A 17,617-nucleotide genomic window follows, 5' to 3' on the forward strand; every position below is an offset into this window, starting at 1 on the left:
AATTGATAATACGCTAGGCTATGTCTATTACTTTTACTGATTTGATCTCGTAAGGAGACGAAAGATGGAAGGCGATGCATTAAAAGAATGTAGTAGAATGTAAGTAAATATGAAGGAAGAAAGCAGGAAAGAAATGAATAGATTTGTAAAAGATGAAAACGGAGAGAGAAAATAAAAAGAATAAGTGAGAAGTAAGAAAAAATATTGATTACATAAAGGTCTCTGTCCTTAAATAAAAAAGTTCCAAAAACAAAGCCACAAAAAGTATCATATACAATAAGAAATTCTGGACCTAACACAAAAGCTTTTCCGTGTGTAATGAATATAATTATGAAGTAATTATCTCATATAACAGAAGTCAAACGTAGAAAGGCTTTTATTTTATCCGCTTTTCTACGCAAATCAACCGCATAGAGTAAAGCTGATACATGCGCTCAAGAAAGCGCCTGTCATTTTAGTAACTGCAAATATTCATTAGGTTCCTTTTGCTATTAATTTTAATTTCGGTTTGTCCCATAACATTTTTTTGTACACATACAATATATTTCAAGTAATTATTCCTTTTTTATTAATACTATATATTTAGTAATCATTTTGAAGAGTCACGCTCCGTAGTGCTGGCCATTACAGCCATAATAATTTTATGCTAAATCATTCTTGCGCGTTTAAATTCAACTTCGAACGCCATTTTGAATTTGAATGCTAGTGATGTGGTCGCTGCCGTTGTATTAGAGTCGTGTAAATTCTAAATACTCCATTAATCAATTCCAACCAACCAGTCCATCATTAGTGGCTCTCATTTTTATCGCTAACTTGCTCGGGTGTTAAATCAAGTTTTCGCGCTAAACGCGTATATTTTATTGAAGGAGGTTTAAATACTTGCTCGGGAGGTAACACATCTCCACCCGCTTATCGCATATAACTTGTTCAAGTCATTAAAAGAACGCCTGAAAAGCCTATTTTTATGAAAACTAGAATCTTATTGAGCTTTAATAGCATCTTTCAACTTAAAAGTCTTTCAAAAGCGATATTGAACATTTTTAATATAAAACTGTACATTACTACTCAATTTGGTTTGTAAGAATGTTAGGTTATTTATACTTCTACCTTTTCCACACTATATTTGTCTGGAAGAGACTGCCTTGTGTGATAAGACTGCCCATTCTACTTTTTTATTATTATGAAACTATTTAAACGTATCCTAGCATGTACAATAAAAATACTAAATAATTAAATAGGTTGATACAAGTCTGACACTTTAATTGAAATTAAGATTACTTGGTGTGTGAGTTGTGATTGCCACTGGACAACTATTACCCAGCGGATCCTGGCTATGGGTCCAAGCTATAAACGAAGACGACTCTCTCTGAAACAACAGTCTTGTTTAACAAAGGACTGTCTGTTGTTAAAAAATGCCGCCGCAACGGTTAGCGTGCCATTCGACATGTCGCACAAGTGTCTGAATCCTTTTTGATTCTATTTCCGATCGTTTTAATAGCTATGTAGGTTCTTATTAACCAAGGTTACTGAGATAGGTTCAAATAAGCTCACTGCTAGGCTTAGAGGTTAAATAGCGAGACGGTCATCATTGTCGCTATCGTATTCGATTCCTGGGATGCAGTCTTATGTATAATTTCCACTCTGTGTATTAATTATAGGGAACTACCACTGCTCATATCTAAGTTTCGAGAGGATGAATAGCAATATTCCTTCGTACCGTAATACCACTCTGCAATCACCAACCCATCTTCCAACTGTGGCGATTATGGTATATCCTCCCATAGATAACTTTGAGGTAGGTACATACGTTGTTATTTAAAATTGCCAGTCCACCATGTAATGCCGGTTTTTTGTTCATCTATGGATCACCTTATTACTAATTAGATCTTGTAGAAGTATCTAGAATTAAAATAGAATCAGGAAAACAAATAATTAAAATTACTGTTACAATTATGCAGCATCAGAGTTTCATTAGTTATTTACATTCGGCAAATAGCCGCACGCAAATTAATATTAGATATTATTTAGTATCGAATTTAATTGAACTAACACCTAATTGTTCATTATACCTCATTTGTTATGGACATTAATTAGAATTGCCAAAACGATGCTTTGATTCATTTTAATCTGATTTATTTATTTAATTCCAGTGTGTATAATGAATTGTATAATAAAATTTGTTTATAAATTTAATTTTATTCGTATTATCTTGCTTGGGTGGTTGATTATAAATATGAAATCTTTAAATATGTGTATATATTGCTTATTTGACAGCAAAACTTTTCAAAGCATTTACACCTATTTCCAATCAACGGTGATCATTTTAAAACTCTATTGAAATGTGACATATAAATTCTAGCAGCACAAACTCTGCAAGAAAAGATTAAGCAATAGTTAGAATTTAGGTTTAATTCAATTCAATTCAATCGATCCACGATAAAGAGAATATTAAAAGGCTTTAGATATACACGAGTGATCCTTATAGTTGTACCTGATAAGTAGTAATTAGAATAAATTAATAAATATTTCTGTTGAAAGGTGATGGATAAGTGAAAATACTGTTTATTTCGGGGTTCTTTTCCTATCATTCATCCTTCATAAAGTCTTTCATTCCTTTATCTTTATCGTTTCTCTCATTCATAGCCTTTCATCCCTATATTCCTTTTCTAGTTATTACAATTTTATTTAGTTTAGCTTATCATAGTGTTGTATCACAGTTTATTTATTTCTTTAATTTTTTTTACTAGTTTGGTTTTATTTTATTGCTATTTGATTTGTTCAAGATTTTTTGTTTTGTGCCTGACGTTTTATGATCTTACCTTATCTTTACAGTCATTTGTTCTTTTCGATTACCTCCTTATTGCATAAGATTGCACCCGAGAATCGAATGCTCGACCTTTTATCACAGCATGTCACAGTCCTCTACCGCTAACACTGCTTCCACTTCTCAGAAAGTCATAAACATTTGTCAATCTGTTATTACGCCAAAAATTTCACATTATTAAAATAACTGATTATTTAAATAAGTAACTGGAAAAGTTTTAATTACGCCTAAATACATATTGTTATTGCTCGTTCAACCGATGGCTATAACGACTCAAAGGTTTGCAGACCTTTATAATTAATGCACAAAGTGTGAATCATATAACATTATATAGCGGGAATAGAACCCGCGACCTATGATCGCGAGTCTTAGTCTTCTACCGGTGAGCTACTACTGCTCATTTACTTTTTAGATATTTATCCCGTTAAAGCCTATACATAACCAATCACCCTGTACAGCCTTAACAGGCTTTTCAATATACTAATCTAGAGTGAATTACAGTAAATCACAATTCAGAATTTTCTAATCCTGTTCTTAAAGGTATGGAAGTAGATTTTACATAATACAAACGTACGTGTGTGCGTCCAAAACACAAAACATAACCTTAAAATGGAAACGCTATTTATTATACAACCTCGTGAAGTCATACCCTTTTCAAATGAAATGAATGATTTACAACCCAACTGTCATAAATAGAAATGTCATTCGTTGAATCACGTTTTAGTTCTGTAGGTTAATTAGTGTGAAATTACCATTTTACTGCTTCTGTAGCATGTCAGGTCTTTATTTTTGGTATCTAACTAAAATTAAAGGAGAAATAAAAGGCCTGGTCTGATTTTACACAGCAGCTCGGTACTCTCCAGATGGTGGTAGTAAGCAGCTGCACGATCTCCCAGCACTGGTCCTGACCAGTGATTGTGATTGTCTATTTCCAAAGGTCGATGTGCAATATTTTTCGCCGGGTACCGTAATATTAATGTTTTAATAATATTTTTTCAACACTTACCCCGTTGGGGTGTGAGGCAATATAAAGATTGTGGCTTGATTTTAAAGATGCTCTGAGAATAAACTTGAAGAGCCAAGACGAGAATTTATAACGTAAATTCGAGTTAGCCCCGGCGTGTCTGACGTCACATAGCTGATGAACGCGACCGAGGCCAGGGTCCTTCTCTCGGACATTGGATCTACACACCTGGAGATGGCGCGCGGGCGCATTGGAATTTTTATTATAAAAACAAAGATCCGCTGAGCCGATAGCTGCTTCCACGATCCGACGCCACTTGAGATGTACCGTGCCCCTCTAAGTGTTCAAATATTTTTTACTGTATTACAAATTATGTGATATTTCTTTCGTTTATATTTTTTGTTAAAATTTTAATTTAGACATATGAGACATTTACATGCAACGTTACAAAGTAAAGATGCACAGGAAACTAGCGGATCTTGCTTCTTGGTCTGTCACCTAAAGTGGAAAACGGACTTCAATAATAAAATAGTTTCTCAAAGCCTTTCTATATAGACAAAGATACGTAGCACACTCTTTTTCATTTCGCTTCGCTTTATTGTCAATAAATACAATAACTCTGATTTATGCCGCTACTAGCATGTTCAGAAAACTTATTTATTCGCCTCAATGGACCTCTTTGAATGCTATCGCAGTTCTTTATTCAATCCTTTATGTTTCATACACGGGGGCCCAATGATCATTTACTTTTATGTATGATAAATTTTTCGTAAGCAAGAGTTGTTTGTTTAAATTATATATAACCTTATTTATAATTTCATAAAACCTTTCGTAACTTTATACCGCTGTTAGGTATTCTAAAGTCGTGTGTTAGGGAAAAATAGATTTTTTTTAATGCGTTACTTTTACAGTTTACAATTTCGTATGGGAAGTTTTTGTATATATAAAAACGAATTTGTTTGGACATAATGTTAAGAAAGCTTCCATTATTAGAATTCATCTTCTTATCAGCCTATGGACGCCTCGATGGCCAGTCCTGCGCTTCATCCAGGGACTTCTCGTGAGCTTGATGTCATCGGTCTACCTTGTGGGAAGGCTACCCATCCGCTGGAATAACTAAATAATTTCAAAATATAAAAATATAAAAAAAGTATTAATCCATGGTATTTTGAATAAAGAATTTTTAATTTGACTTCACTGCTGAATAAAAGCCTTCGCCGTATATTTATTTACACTATTAAGAACCGTCCGATATAGTCTAGTGGCTAGGATATCTATCACTCACGCATGTGGCTCTGATTCAATTCCCGGTATCGGAAAATTATTTTCCCGATTATACTCTACTCCTATAGCTAACGCTTTCCGAAATGGTGATAGTGATATTAGCCAGGCTCCTGCCTGGAGGAAGGTAAGGAGGCTGTCCGACCTGCCATTGCGGCTGCCGATCTGGTTATTTACACCAACGGCAGAGAATAAGGTGGGTGCGGTGTTCTGCGTTATGCGGGACGCTGCACAGCTGTACACCAAAAGGCTCAAGTTGGGCAGCTTCTGAACTGTATATCAAGCATAGCTGCTGGCATTAGCGGAAGCAACAGGTACATGGCCGGTGGGTCGGCGCAGTCATGCGCTATATCGTGCGACTCGCAGTCCGCCCTCCTTGCAAGATCTGACACCCTCCATCCCTTAACGTCAAGAGTAAAAGAGAACATCATGAAAGCAAAATAAAATGGGAAGAATGTAAGACTTTATTGGGTGAAAGCGCGGATGGAGGTGGAAGAAGGTGAAAGCGGAAATGACAGGGCGGATCAACAGGCCATGGACGCGGCCCTGAAGTGTAAAAGAAGACCAGATTATGAGAGATGCCCCATCTCATTCGTCAAGCGACAGCTTAGGCTGGGAACGCTTGACGAATGGAATAGGAAGTATATGAAAGGGACGACGGCATCGACAACGCAGAAATTCTTCCCCGGACGCCATCTCGGCCTACCGCGTGCTCCGCAGTGTCGAGGTGGACGCGGTCTTCGTCCAGCTCTTCACGGTGCACAGGGGGTTTTCTGAGAACCTTCACTGACTTAAGTTCAGAGAGGACCCCACGTACTTCTGTGAACCGGGTGTGGACCAGATCGTGATCCATCTGGTCGCCGACTGTCCCGAATTCGGGAGGGCCTGAATCGAGGCCGAATGCCGGTTAGATAGAAAAATAGAGGAGGAAAATATCGCTCCCATTATGATAGGGATAGAAGGAAGAAAAACGTTCCTCGACTTCTACAGAACAGAAGCCAAAACAGTAATAAATAGGAACAAATGACAAGTTAGTGCAATACAAAAATGTACATTAGAACTAATCATAATAGAAATAAATAAAATATTTAAATACTAATATTGAAAATAAGAGAAATAAGAGAACTGTGATATATAGGTATAAGTTAAAATTAACTATAAAAAGCTGAGATGTATATAAATTGTATAAATAAACTAAACTGCAGTCATTTAGGATGGAAGAAAGGATATAAGAGCGAAAGAGAAAAATTGATTGAATTATGGAATGAAGAAAAGAATGATAGAGACTGTGAAGAATGGAAGAAGAGTATGAAAATAATAAAAAGGAAGTAAAAAATTTAATAGAGAAAGTAAACCCCTGTCTCCAAATAGCGGGGCCCTCTAAAAAAAGATATTAGCCAGGCAATAGCAACCGGTAAATCCGAGGTTTGGACCTCTCGGGCACCCTTGTTTTGGAATACTAAGTGGGTATTATCGACGAGTGGAAGCCCAAGCCAAGGTCCCTTTTTGGGAGCCCTTGAGCTAAGTCACTCTATGGTGTGTTCACCTTTTTGGGCTTTCCATGAGGCTTTCCCTGCAATCCTCGACCTTGACAATTTTAAAAGAGGTTTTAGGTCAGGCGCAGTCTGCACCCTGTTACCTCAAACCCAGGGAATCTATATATGCCATTTGAGCAGCAGTAAAAATCCTATCGGAAAAAAATAGTGCCAAGTACGTCATAAATAAAAAGATCAATAAAAAAACTTTGTTATCTAACGATCTATGGATTGTACATTGACAAATAGTGAAACATTTCGTCAAACTTTTTCGATATCTATGGTAAAACTGAAACAACAGTTCGAAAGCTTACATTTATCAAACCGAAATCGATACGTCTGATAACATCGACGGATGTTGGTACTATTTTTATTAAAAAAGTATGAGAAAGAATTACAAAAAACACCTTGAATTTGACCACACACTCTCCTATTAAATTTCCAAATTTATTAAACAGTTACGTAGTATTAATACAAAAATAAAAAAAGTTATGCTAACAATTATAGTTATTTGCACTAAACATATCATACTCAAAGCTATGATAACTTGGAAATAAAGGGGATAGATATAATATTATGTTTGAAAGAAATGAAAATACTGAAAAGAGTGAAAGATACTAAAGAAAGTAAGATACGAACAAAAGAAAATGTGAAGCATTTACGAAGAAAATTTAATATGCAATAAATTTCGAACCCTAACATAACAAGTACTTATCCCACGTGTGAAACAAGCCCAAGCGAAAGTAAATCAATAATGAAACAATGTACATATTTTATTTTAACTCAACATATTGGTTGGATTTGTAAAAATATTTTTCATTGGCGCCTGATGTAATAAAATAGCAATAAATCACACACGTGAAGAATAGGTGTTAAGGATAGGTGTAATATATGTAAATAAAAATGAATAACGCATCGACCTCCAAGGGATTAAACCGCCTTCTAAACGCAGGATGGGGTCCAACATGAGTCACCGCACGGACTTGACACAATACAAACATCGAGAGATACAGAAGAAGCCAAAACGACGGCAACAGCTAAGAAACGTGAACTGAACCCTCCAACATCACACAGATGCACTATATAATATCCAAGTGGCGTAACAATGGGCAGAAAACTTAGCTCGAGCCTTGAAACTGTAACGGCCCTACAAGGCTAACAACGCCGACATCTAGCAACTACTAGATACAAAATAAGCGGAAAATTCTAGAATATTCCACCAATAGGACAATTCTTTTGTCATGTTTACAGCAAGACACGAACGTTCTTTTGGAGAAAAACATTATACAATTTATAATTAAAACAGTAATTCACAATTCTTGGTTAAGAAAATTCCTAACTATCCTCAGATATAAATTGTTAACATTCCATGGAATTACCACGCTAGTACCAGATCAATCGAATTTGATCAATCAGGTGCCGGGTATGGTTCTCTTAGCAGACGTTTTGTACCAGCTTTTGGAAGGTCTCTGTACAATACATTAGCGTTTAAACTTCTCTTCCTACCTCACCAAATTTTTCATAATCAGGATTGGTAACCTAAAAACACATTCCTGAAATCAGCTGATGTTGACTCTTGGCAGGTAAATCCTTCTGCAGATTATAGAAAGATTTCGCTATAATATTTTAACGCTTCTCCAGACATATTTTCCTATAGAGCTACCGACACTACTCTACCGCTCCTTAGCTTTGCGAGTAGTCACAATACGGGGAGGAAGAGGGGGTATTCTGTTCCTTTAGTCAGCCGATAACGTTCATGCTCTTTGATATCCATCTCCCACCATCATCGTTAAAGTCAGATCGTCAACTGCTTCAAAGATAGCAATATGTTAATTTCTAAGACTTCTTTCACGAAATTGCTTTAAACGATTTAATTTTTTTTAAATTAGAACAGAACGCATATTACATTTTCTCAAACTTTGGTATTGCTTGTAGATCTGAGGAAAAACGAAGTTATATCGACGGCCTCACTTCTCTCAACATCAACTCATCTTGTTAGCAGTATCCAATTCTGATTAAATCAATATCAGAAACAAGTACGTATCAATATCTACCAATAAAATGTTTACCTTAGGCGCGTAATGAAATTTTAATTGATAATGAGTCGATATAAACGGACATTCATTGCAAGTGAAATCAACACGCAACGTGTACCTTGTTCAGGTCGGTAATTAGTAATTACAGTTGTAATTAAAACCGCATCGCTGTAGGTACCCGGCCGATACCACGAAATCGGTGATTATTAAAATACCAAAACAGTGAACCAGATGAACGTATTTAGAGTGATCCATTATCTTTTCACAGTGTAGCTGTTAATCTATAAATATATGTTAATATCTTCCAATCGGTTCTATTGGGATTCTAGAGGTATGGACTTCATCTAGCATTGAGTGTACTGCAACTCCGATAATGATAATAATGGTGATTGACTTATACTGTGATCGATCAGAAGGTTGCGTGTTCAAATCACGTCGGGATCACCAGTTGTGGTGGAGTTTAACAGGTTAGGTAGGCAATGTTAGAGACAACACCTAACGAGCTGGTGCACAAAAGTTAAACACACATGCACAAAACTCTTGGATGAAAGATAGACACAAAGTTCAGAAACACCAACGCTGTAATAAATTATTTGTCATGCGAATGAAATAATTTTTACATTAAACTTTCATCACTCATTTGTAAATAATAAACATTGATTCAAAATTTATAGAAAGTCTTTAATTCAATATTCCATCAAGTATTAAAGATTTAATACGAATTCACAAACAACACCATATATGTCACTCGACGCCGTTCGCCATTTTTATTTTTTATAATATTTTTCGGCATGAGACGCGGTTTTGACAACCGCCTACAAATCATACGCCGCGCGTCCTTACATTTTGCGCATGCGTAGACCGATGGATTGACAGATAAGCGAAAGCATTTTGACAACTGTGATTATTTCGCTACAATGCTATCATTATATTGCGGTGCTATATGAGATCGGATCAGAAATAATGAGAATCCTAGACCTAGGTGGCAGTGACCCTTATGGTTCTGGAGAGAAGACCATGGACAGCACAGCGTTGGACCTCATTCCAAAAGGATGACAGACGATCTTCTTAAAAAATTTTTTTTTTTGCCTCTGGTACCCCTATTTATTATTTTTTTCACATCATTTCTTTTTTTTTTTGCTCTTCTGTCATTTCTTTTAAGATCTATCTCTTCTCTTCTTTCAATCTATAGTTTTCTATCATTCTTATCCATTCTAATTTCAGTTCATTCATTGCTTCACTTCATTCGCCTCGTTCCAGTATCACAGAATTATCATATTTCTTATCTTCATTTATACTTATTTATGCTATTTGTGATTATTATAATATGATTATTTTTACAATTTGTTAGAGATTACTGTTGGATTTTAATTTCATCTTTTTAACAATTTCTTCTAATTTTTTTTCTATTTTTTTCTACCTATCTGTATGTCCTATTGCAGAACTTGATGAACTCTGGCCTGTTGTTATTTTCTTTCATTAGGGAGACGATACTGTCTGTTGGAAGATGTTCGATGCCAATCTCTTCCAATCGTCTTGGAGACATATGTCCAACAGTGGATGTCTTACGACTGAAATGATGTCGAAGACGAATCATTAGATTTGTTGATATGAGCAAATCTGGACTGTGGCTCCAATTTATCTGCTACAATTTGTTTCGTAACACCCTTAAGGTAATAGAAGGGTACTAATAAAAGAAATTAAATTTATGGGAAGTCCTTTGCCCAACAGTGGACGTCTTGTGACTGAAATGATAATGATGACACGGAGAATTCCTACTAAATATCTAATTGTTAATGTCTGTTTGTTCACTAACTTATTAATGAAATGCACCGCCCGCCAGCCCGCTGATAAATGCGCATGCGGCAAACAATGCGAATCACACAACCGCCACCACCAAATCACTCAACACGTGTTTTACCCCTCCGCGGGGCATCTTCAGGAGCTATGTTACACCGTATTAGTGCCAAACACAGTGTTGCATTTCATTGCACGACTACCACTGCATGTGCGGAAGTGGCTAAATATTGGTCCTTTTCTTACTTAGGATGGACTTCCGCGAAGTAACGCCTGATTCCATTAAACACTAACTTATTACTTATTAGTTCGATAGGTTGCTAACAAGTTGGTAAAAAGATGAATGCTGTTAGCAACAATGAACGTTTTCGTAAGGCAAGTGCGATATTTATACTAAAATTCACCGCAATCTTATCTGTATTAATTTAAAGATATGACCTTGTACATTTTTAATAAACTACAGAATAATTGCCGCAATATTCCCAGGATTATTAACCCAGACTCATTATTCGTACCAAATTTGTTCTTTGAAGTTAAAATATTGCGGAAATAGAAGCCTTCATCAGCAATATTGCCCTCGATTAAGGCTGTCGCAAGTTTCATCAGCGTGAGCTCATCAAAATGCAATAAACGACCGCCTTGGGCGTGGTCGAGTACTTTGTTAACTTCGTTCTGAATTTTCAACGAAAGCCTTAAATATTTTTAACGTCCCAAAAGGAAAAGACGTAGAATACTTACCAACGGATGCTTTACTTCTTTTCATTTATACTGTTTAATGATATTTATAAAATGTAATACATAAACATAGACAATATATATATATATATATATATATGCAATGCTTTAAATATATATAGAAAACTTGTTTAATACATGTCAATTGATGTATGATATACCTTATTCAAATATCGATGGTTTCAGAAATAATAAATATCTCAATAAAAATATAATAATAAAAATCATTTTGATAATTCGGATTACATATTAAAATTAATTATTGTTCACTATCTCTCCCTGCAGGCTTTTTGCTGCCAAAATTAATTGGCTTCCGCATTCCAGTGGCAAAAATAAATTAACATATTTCAGAATGATTAATTTATAAATGGTAATTGAAAATACATGTTAAAACTTTGGCGTTTTTTGCTGATAAATAAGCTATATATTCATCCCATTCACACTCATTTTTATATCTATCGCCAATGGAAAAAAAATTGTGTTTTTTAAATGTAATCGAGTTTGTCTACGGTAAACTAATATGTTATACTTTACTCTGTGGCGTTAACAGGTTCGTATCTCGTGTGGGGTCTAAACTTAAATTAAAAAAAATTGAGAGAACAGATAATCAAAATTTAATAAATACATTTAAAAAACTTTTAAGTTGAACGGTCTTTTGATACCCATATTGTGGTGGTTGTGGAAAAATATGTACCTAGTCCGCCATATTGGAACGGCGTCCATCTTGAATTTTAAATTTTGACATAATCATCGTGTTTTATGTTGAGGGGGTTAAGGATCTTACCATCTTAGATTTATAATGTTATTGATTTTATTATATTGTATTGTCATCTAAATTAAATGTGTGTACCAAATTTCAGATCAATCTGACAACGGGAAGGTGCTTAAATTTCAATTTCTAATTTTGACCCAAACAAATTCCGTACGGGACGAACTAAATAAAACCGTTAAAAAAGGTTTAACATTTCTCTAATATCCAAACGCCATGTTTTTGACTGATATCAAAAGTTTGACAATTAAAGAGAAGTTTTGATTTGCGCTGTGGTTAATATTGTAATTTTAAAGTGTATATTTTTTAGTTTTTCTTGCAAATTTACGGTATTTTTTTATTTTACTAACCAACTTCCTTAACTTATCGAAAATATGAAAAAAAAATGGTATAATTGAGAAAGCAGTTTTCGATAATTTTTTAAACATTTTTCTCCGTTTCATTAGAATTATGTCAGCATATAGACTCTACTGCAAGGTTTGGGTCTTTCCCAAAGATCACAACGATGACCCATCTATCCTGGAGCCTACCCATACTGCACCTACCAATTTTTGGAAAACTTTGTGGCCCTAACAGCCGCTGGTACGAGCGACATGCCTATGCAGCCATTTCCGACAACCAATTCTTCGAGCTATGCCTGTGATTTTGGTACTTCCGTTGTTACTCTTTTACTAGTAAAAACACTTAAAAATAAACCGGTTTTCTATTTCACTTATACATTTTTCTTTGTTCAAAGATTTAAAATTAAATAAGTACCAATAAGTACTCAGTAACATTTAACGGGCGATCCTGATTCGATTTGAATGCTAACGAGAGAAATATCTCGTTCAGTATCTTCGTCTGAATTTTTAATGCATTTTCTATCTTTCAAGAACTTTCTCATTATTGGTTAGAGGCTTTATGATTTTAAATCAAAAATACTAAATGCTAACAATATAACGTTTTATACACAGAATTTTATTTAAAATAAACATTTTATTTTTAACATTTATTCGTCTGGTTTCTGTAGTGTAAGTCAAGAATTCCGGAAAAAGTTACTTTAATATACGCTAGGATCAAATTTTACCTAACAATGACATCCTTCAACTGAATGCTAAAAGGATTCCTAGAACTAAGTTTTTTGTGATAATTCGTACAAATCTATTACGCAGTATTTTTAAATGTTTTATATGCCATGCCTGCACCTTTGCATTTCTGAAATTCTTATGCCCCCCTATGTCATATTCATATTTTTTTATAAATCGAAATGGTTAAAGTTGAGTCCTTTCAAATTGTCCCCTTAACAATCAAATTACCCCTCAGTGGGGCGTGGGCCCAACTTTGGTTAACATGTATTACGGCTTAAAAATTCCGTAATCAAGTTGTTTTTTTCTAATTTATCTATGTTTATAATAATGAATGTATGTTTGTATTTCCTTTATAAAATCGTAAACTATGCATTTTATCATATGACGATCTTCAGCAAAGTTGTGCATGAACCTACAAAGGTTTCAAAGTTATTTTTTTAATCAATAAAATAACTCAAATGAACTGTATATTTGTTTAATGTCTCTCCTCAAAATTTAATTTAGTTAACTAGGTAATAATTTTTTTTTAATTATAAATTTTATTTTAATCAATATTCTTTATTGCACACGCTAGGATAAATTTAAATAGTTTCATAATAATAAATAAAAAAGTACAATGAGCGGTCTTATCACACAAGACAATCTCTCACAGACAACCATAGTACAGAAACAATAGAAGTATAAATATTGTTTCATTAAAATTGTTAAAAAAATGTAAATGTTATATAAAGTTTTTTAAAGTAATATTATATACGGCCAGACTAAGTACATGAAAATAAGCCATTTTTTCTTAACAGTTACCTTGAAAAGGACATAACAGGTAAACTGTTTTAAAAAAACCTTTCTAATGTTTCTAAGTTTTGATACGATTTTCATGAAAATAACTACAATTTTCATTGCGGTTTGCATCTGTCTGTACAATCAAAATCAATCGCGAGGGCAAAGGTTGGTCGTGAGCGACATCGATTTTAAAAACTTATATTTTCCACGTGTTGCAAAAAGTCTAAATATTTATTTTCACACCAGAAAATAGAATTGATTATACTGTATCAATAGCTTTACTTAAACACAGATGTATTGAAATGTCTTTTTTTATTTATCAAGCATTGATGGTTCATAGCTAAGATGGGACAACGTCTGTTGGTTCAACTAACAAAGTAATAAAACTTAAAAAATAAGTCACAATTTATTAAGCAAACACGACTAAAATAAACCTATTTATTAACAAAACGTTCCTCTAATCTTCTCTTAAAATATCATTTGATTACTTCGTTTTAGAATCTTGTTTCTTTCGAGTCACGGATCGACTGTTAGCTTCACCAGCTATTGCACTATCTCTAGCCTCCATTGCTTCGGCTAAACCTTCACTCCATTGGGAATCTGGAAATATATATCATTATAAAAAAATATTAGCTTCACTCTTGATGACTCCACTCAAAATAATTTAAGTCGACTACATAAGTCATCACCAGTTGAACCACCATTAGTTAAACAATCATTAAACTAATTTGATGTTAAATAAGTTAGGTTTAGTGAGCCTATGCCTTAACTATAAGCAATATTGAAACCGGAAGTCTGCGACTAATCTAGAGTAGATTAAATTACAAAAATTATAAAATTTATTTTAGACGTTGCCCGTGCGTGTGTCAAATGAATCCTATAAAATTATGGGAGTGTTTAGTTTCTTTTTAACAAATTATAACTATTCAACATTTACTTAGTTGGAATCGTAAAGAGTTCGTTGAAGAATTAAACCAGAAGGATATAATGATAAAAGTATACAAGAAAAACTAACAAGCAAATAAACCATTATGCCTTTTTAACCTAATAGAATTATAATTAATCCCTAACTTCAACTACTGACAAGGCAAATCAGTGGATTTGCTGTGTCAGTAGTTAGTTGTTAAGTTAGTTGCCTTTCAACAAAGTAACTGCCTACCTATTTTCGGATCGTTCACGACTATAAATTCGTCTTTCGTTTTACGTATCTTCTTCCTTGGATCTGTTCCATTATGTTGAATGCTTGACTATGCTAGATATTTCCACATATTCTTCTCCTTTTTACTGGTTTTCAGCAGATTTTTCTAGCCTTTATTTTGATTTATTCCGCATGAAGTCAATAAAAAAATTATGGTAATTTTTGCATATTTTCACTGCTTAATTGGAAAGTGGAAAGAAAAAGACCTAGCTCTATGATTAGACCAGATATTGCAGCTAGTTACCTATTACTGCAGATTAAGCAAAATGTAACAAATTCAATAGCTGATGGGAGTTAGATGCAGCCATGACCATCAGCAGTTAGGGAAGCAGCTAGAAAGGGACAAAGCATAACTTACCAACATAAAGTTTCTCCAGCCGATTGCATCGGATCTTCTGCATACCTAAAACGTGAATCTCGTTGTAAGCCTGCAACTGGTTCATTCGCTCGATAGCCGCTTCTGTATCCGCTTCTCGAGCCAGTCTTGACGCTTCCGCCATTTCTGGTGTTATTATTACACTGAAAACGTCATTGTACAGATGAAGATATTCAGTAATGTCAAGCACACTGATTGAGTGGAGCACCAAGAAATCATTTTGTCAAAGTTTTATTACCCACAATACTACCGTACGACAGGAGTAAGCAACTTTTGTAATCAACGGGCCAATTTAATTTTTTTTAAAAAAAAATAAAAAATATACAAATGCTAATGCAAAATAAAGAAAATATATGAAAAAAGAACGGAAAAACGAATATACTTGAAAATTTTTATGAGAAATTTGGCACGTACGTACGTCATGTTTGGTTTAGCAGGTACCAACATTACATTATAAATGATTTTACAACAATATATTGATGAGAAAAAGTCGATAAAATGATTCCATTTTTAAAAATGCTTAGCGGGTATAAACAAGTTTAACGAGACGCATGTTGTTCATCACTGCCGTAGGTTAAAAAATAGACTTTACTCTTGAAGATGTAGATGATAAAAGCTCTAAATGCCAATCTAAATCATCTAAACTTTCTAGACTCAATTTTCCTGCCATTGCTACGGTCTTTCTTCAGTTGACGCGTATTCAGTCGGTTGGTGCAGTCAGATTAAGATGACAGAACTTAGTATATTCCTGTGAAGGTTATAAAACAACTTACCATTCACTCTCAGTTTTTTCTCTCGTACATAAAGGTACGTAGTCAAGCGGCTTGAAATTGTCTTTTAATTCATCTGGCATGGTTAAGAACTTTTCAACTTGTGTCTCTGATTCAGGAGTCACCAAATTGATTTCTTCAATCTTTACCTCACCTCGATGTGCTAAAACATGCATTATATTTGTTTATATACATTTCTAATGGATTCAGGCATTATATTACAGAAGTCCATCCTGAGTAAGAAAAAGACCAATTTATAGCTACTTCCGCCAATGCAGCAGTAATCGTGCAATAAAGTTGCCCGCCCGCCGGTCCGCTGATAAATGCGCATACGGCAAACAATGCGAATTACACAACTACCACCGTTAAATCACTCAACACGTGTTTCTCACCTCCACGGGGCATCCACAGGAGTAATCTTACATCGATTAGTGCCAAGTGTGATTAGTGCCAAGACTCTGTGTTTGGCACCAATCACACTACTGCTGCATTGGCGGAAGTAGCTATATATTGGTCCTTTTCTTACTTTATACATACTATTATTCACTAAGTATAGTTAAGTTACAGCTTTGAGAAAGAGATCACTCGCCGAATCCAACTCGGATCGTTCAGGAAGCTCCGAAACCTCTTCTTGTCCAAAATACCGCAATACTTAAAACGAAGGTCTTTAATCAATGTGTGTTGCTAAATGAATAGAAGTGATAAGAAGGCTCAACTTCCACAAGAGAGCAATGGGGAGATTGAATCAGAAAAGAGAAGATCCACAGAAGAATAAAGATCACTGACGTAGTTTGCTTGCTCTGCTCGTTTGAATTGTCAGTGAGCGGGAAACGTCGCTCGTGCCACCGATTGCCATTGAGGTAGGAAGGTTCACGAGTGCCGACCATGAGCAGGTAAAAGCAGCGAGGGTAGGCTACACACTAGATTAACCGACGATATAGATAAGATTGGCAGAACCAATCATCGTGGAGATCTTTGGGGAAGTTCTATGCCTTGCAGAGGGTATCCATCGACTGCTTAAAAAGAATAAGAAGAAGGATAGTCAAGCGTGACTACTTGTGTGCCACATGATAGGCTTAATAAATAAATTAAGATTCTATTTAATTGTATCCTCAGCCGTACTACAGCCACGAGGATTTCAAACGATTTATCTGAAAAGAGCCTACTATAATTTTTTTTTGTGATCACTTTCATGATATCTTTGATACGGTTGTACAACCATTCATTTCATAGCTTCATCATCATTTAAAATGTCTTTTTCATTGTGTAAATTTCTTTGTTTAATAAACTCTTTAAATTTAATATATGATAATTCAGAAACATATTACGTGAGAGTGCTATACACAGACACGTTCAAAGAGTCACTGATTTTAAATAAAAAGTTAATCAATCGCTGTCACCCAAATACGATTTTTTAATTTAACTTATTTACAATTCCAAAATTACAATTAACTAATATTGTCATTATATAAACTAAATTTATTA

At 34.6% G+C, this 17,617-nt stretch overlaps 1 protein-coding gene across 1 annotated transcript in view; it reads right to left on the reverse strand.

Moving 5' to 3' along the window:
• Positions 1-14,272: 14,272 nt before the first annotated feature.
• The window catches only part of LOC137932347 (uncharacterized), a 32,859-nt gene continuing 29,514 nt past the window's right edge, over positions 14,273-17,617 (reverse strand). The window contains exons 26-28 of the mRNA XM_068775950.1: positions 16,136-16,295; positions 15,345-15,505; positions 14,273-14,388 (exon numbers count right to left, since the gene is read on the reverse strand). Coding sequence (XP_068632051.1) covers positions 14,273-14,388; positions 15,345-15,505; positions 16,136-16,295 — 437 coding nt within the window. The remainder of the gene's footprint in view (positions 14,389-15,344; positions 15,506-16,135; positions 16,296-17,617) is intronic.

Source organism: Battus philenor, unplaced genomic scaffold, assembly GCF_028537555.1.
Source record: "Battus philenor isolate CCGP_79_NKW_IND1 unplaced genomic scaffold, ilBatPhil1.0.hap1 SCAF_9, whole genome shotgun sequence".
NCBI classification, from domain to species: Eukaryota; Metazoa; Arthropoda; class Insecta; order Lepidoptera; family Papilionidae; genus Battus; species Battus philenor.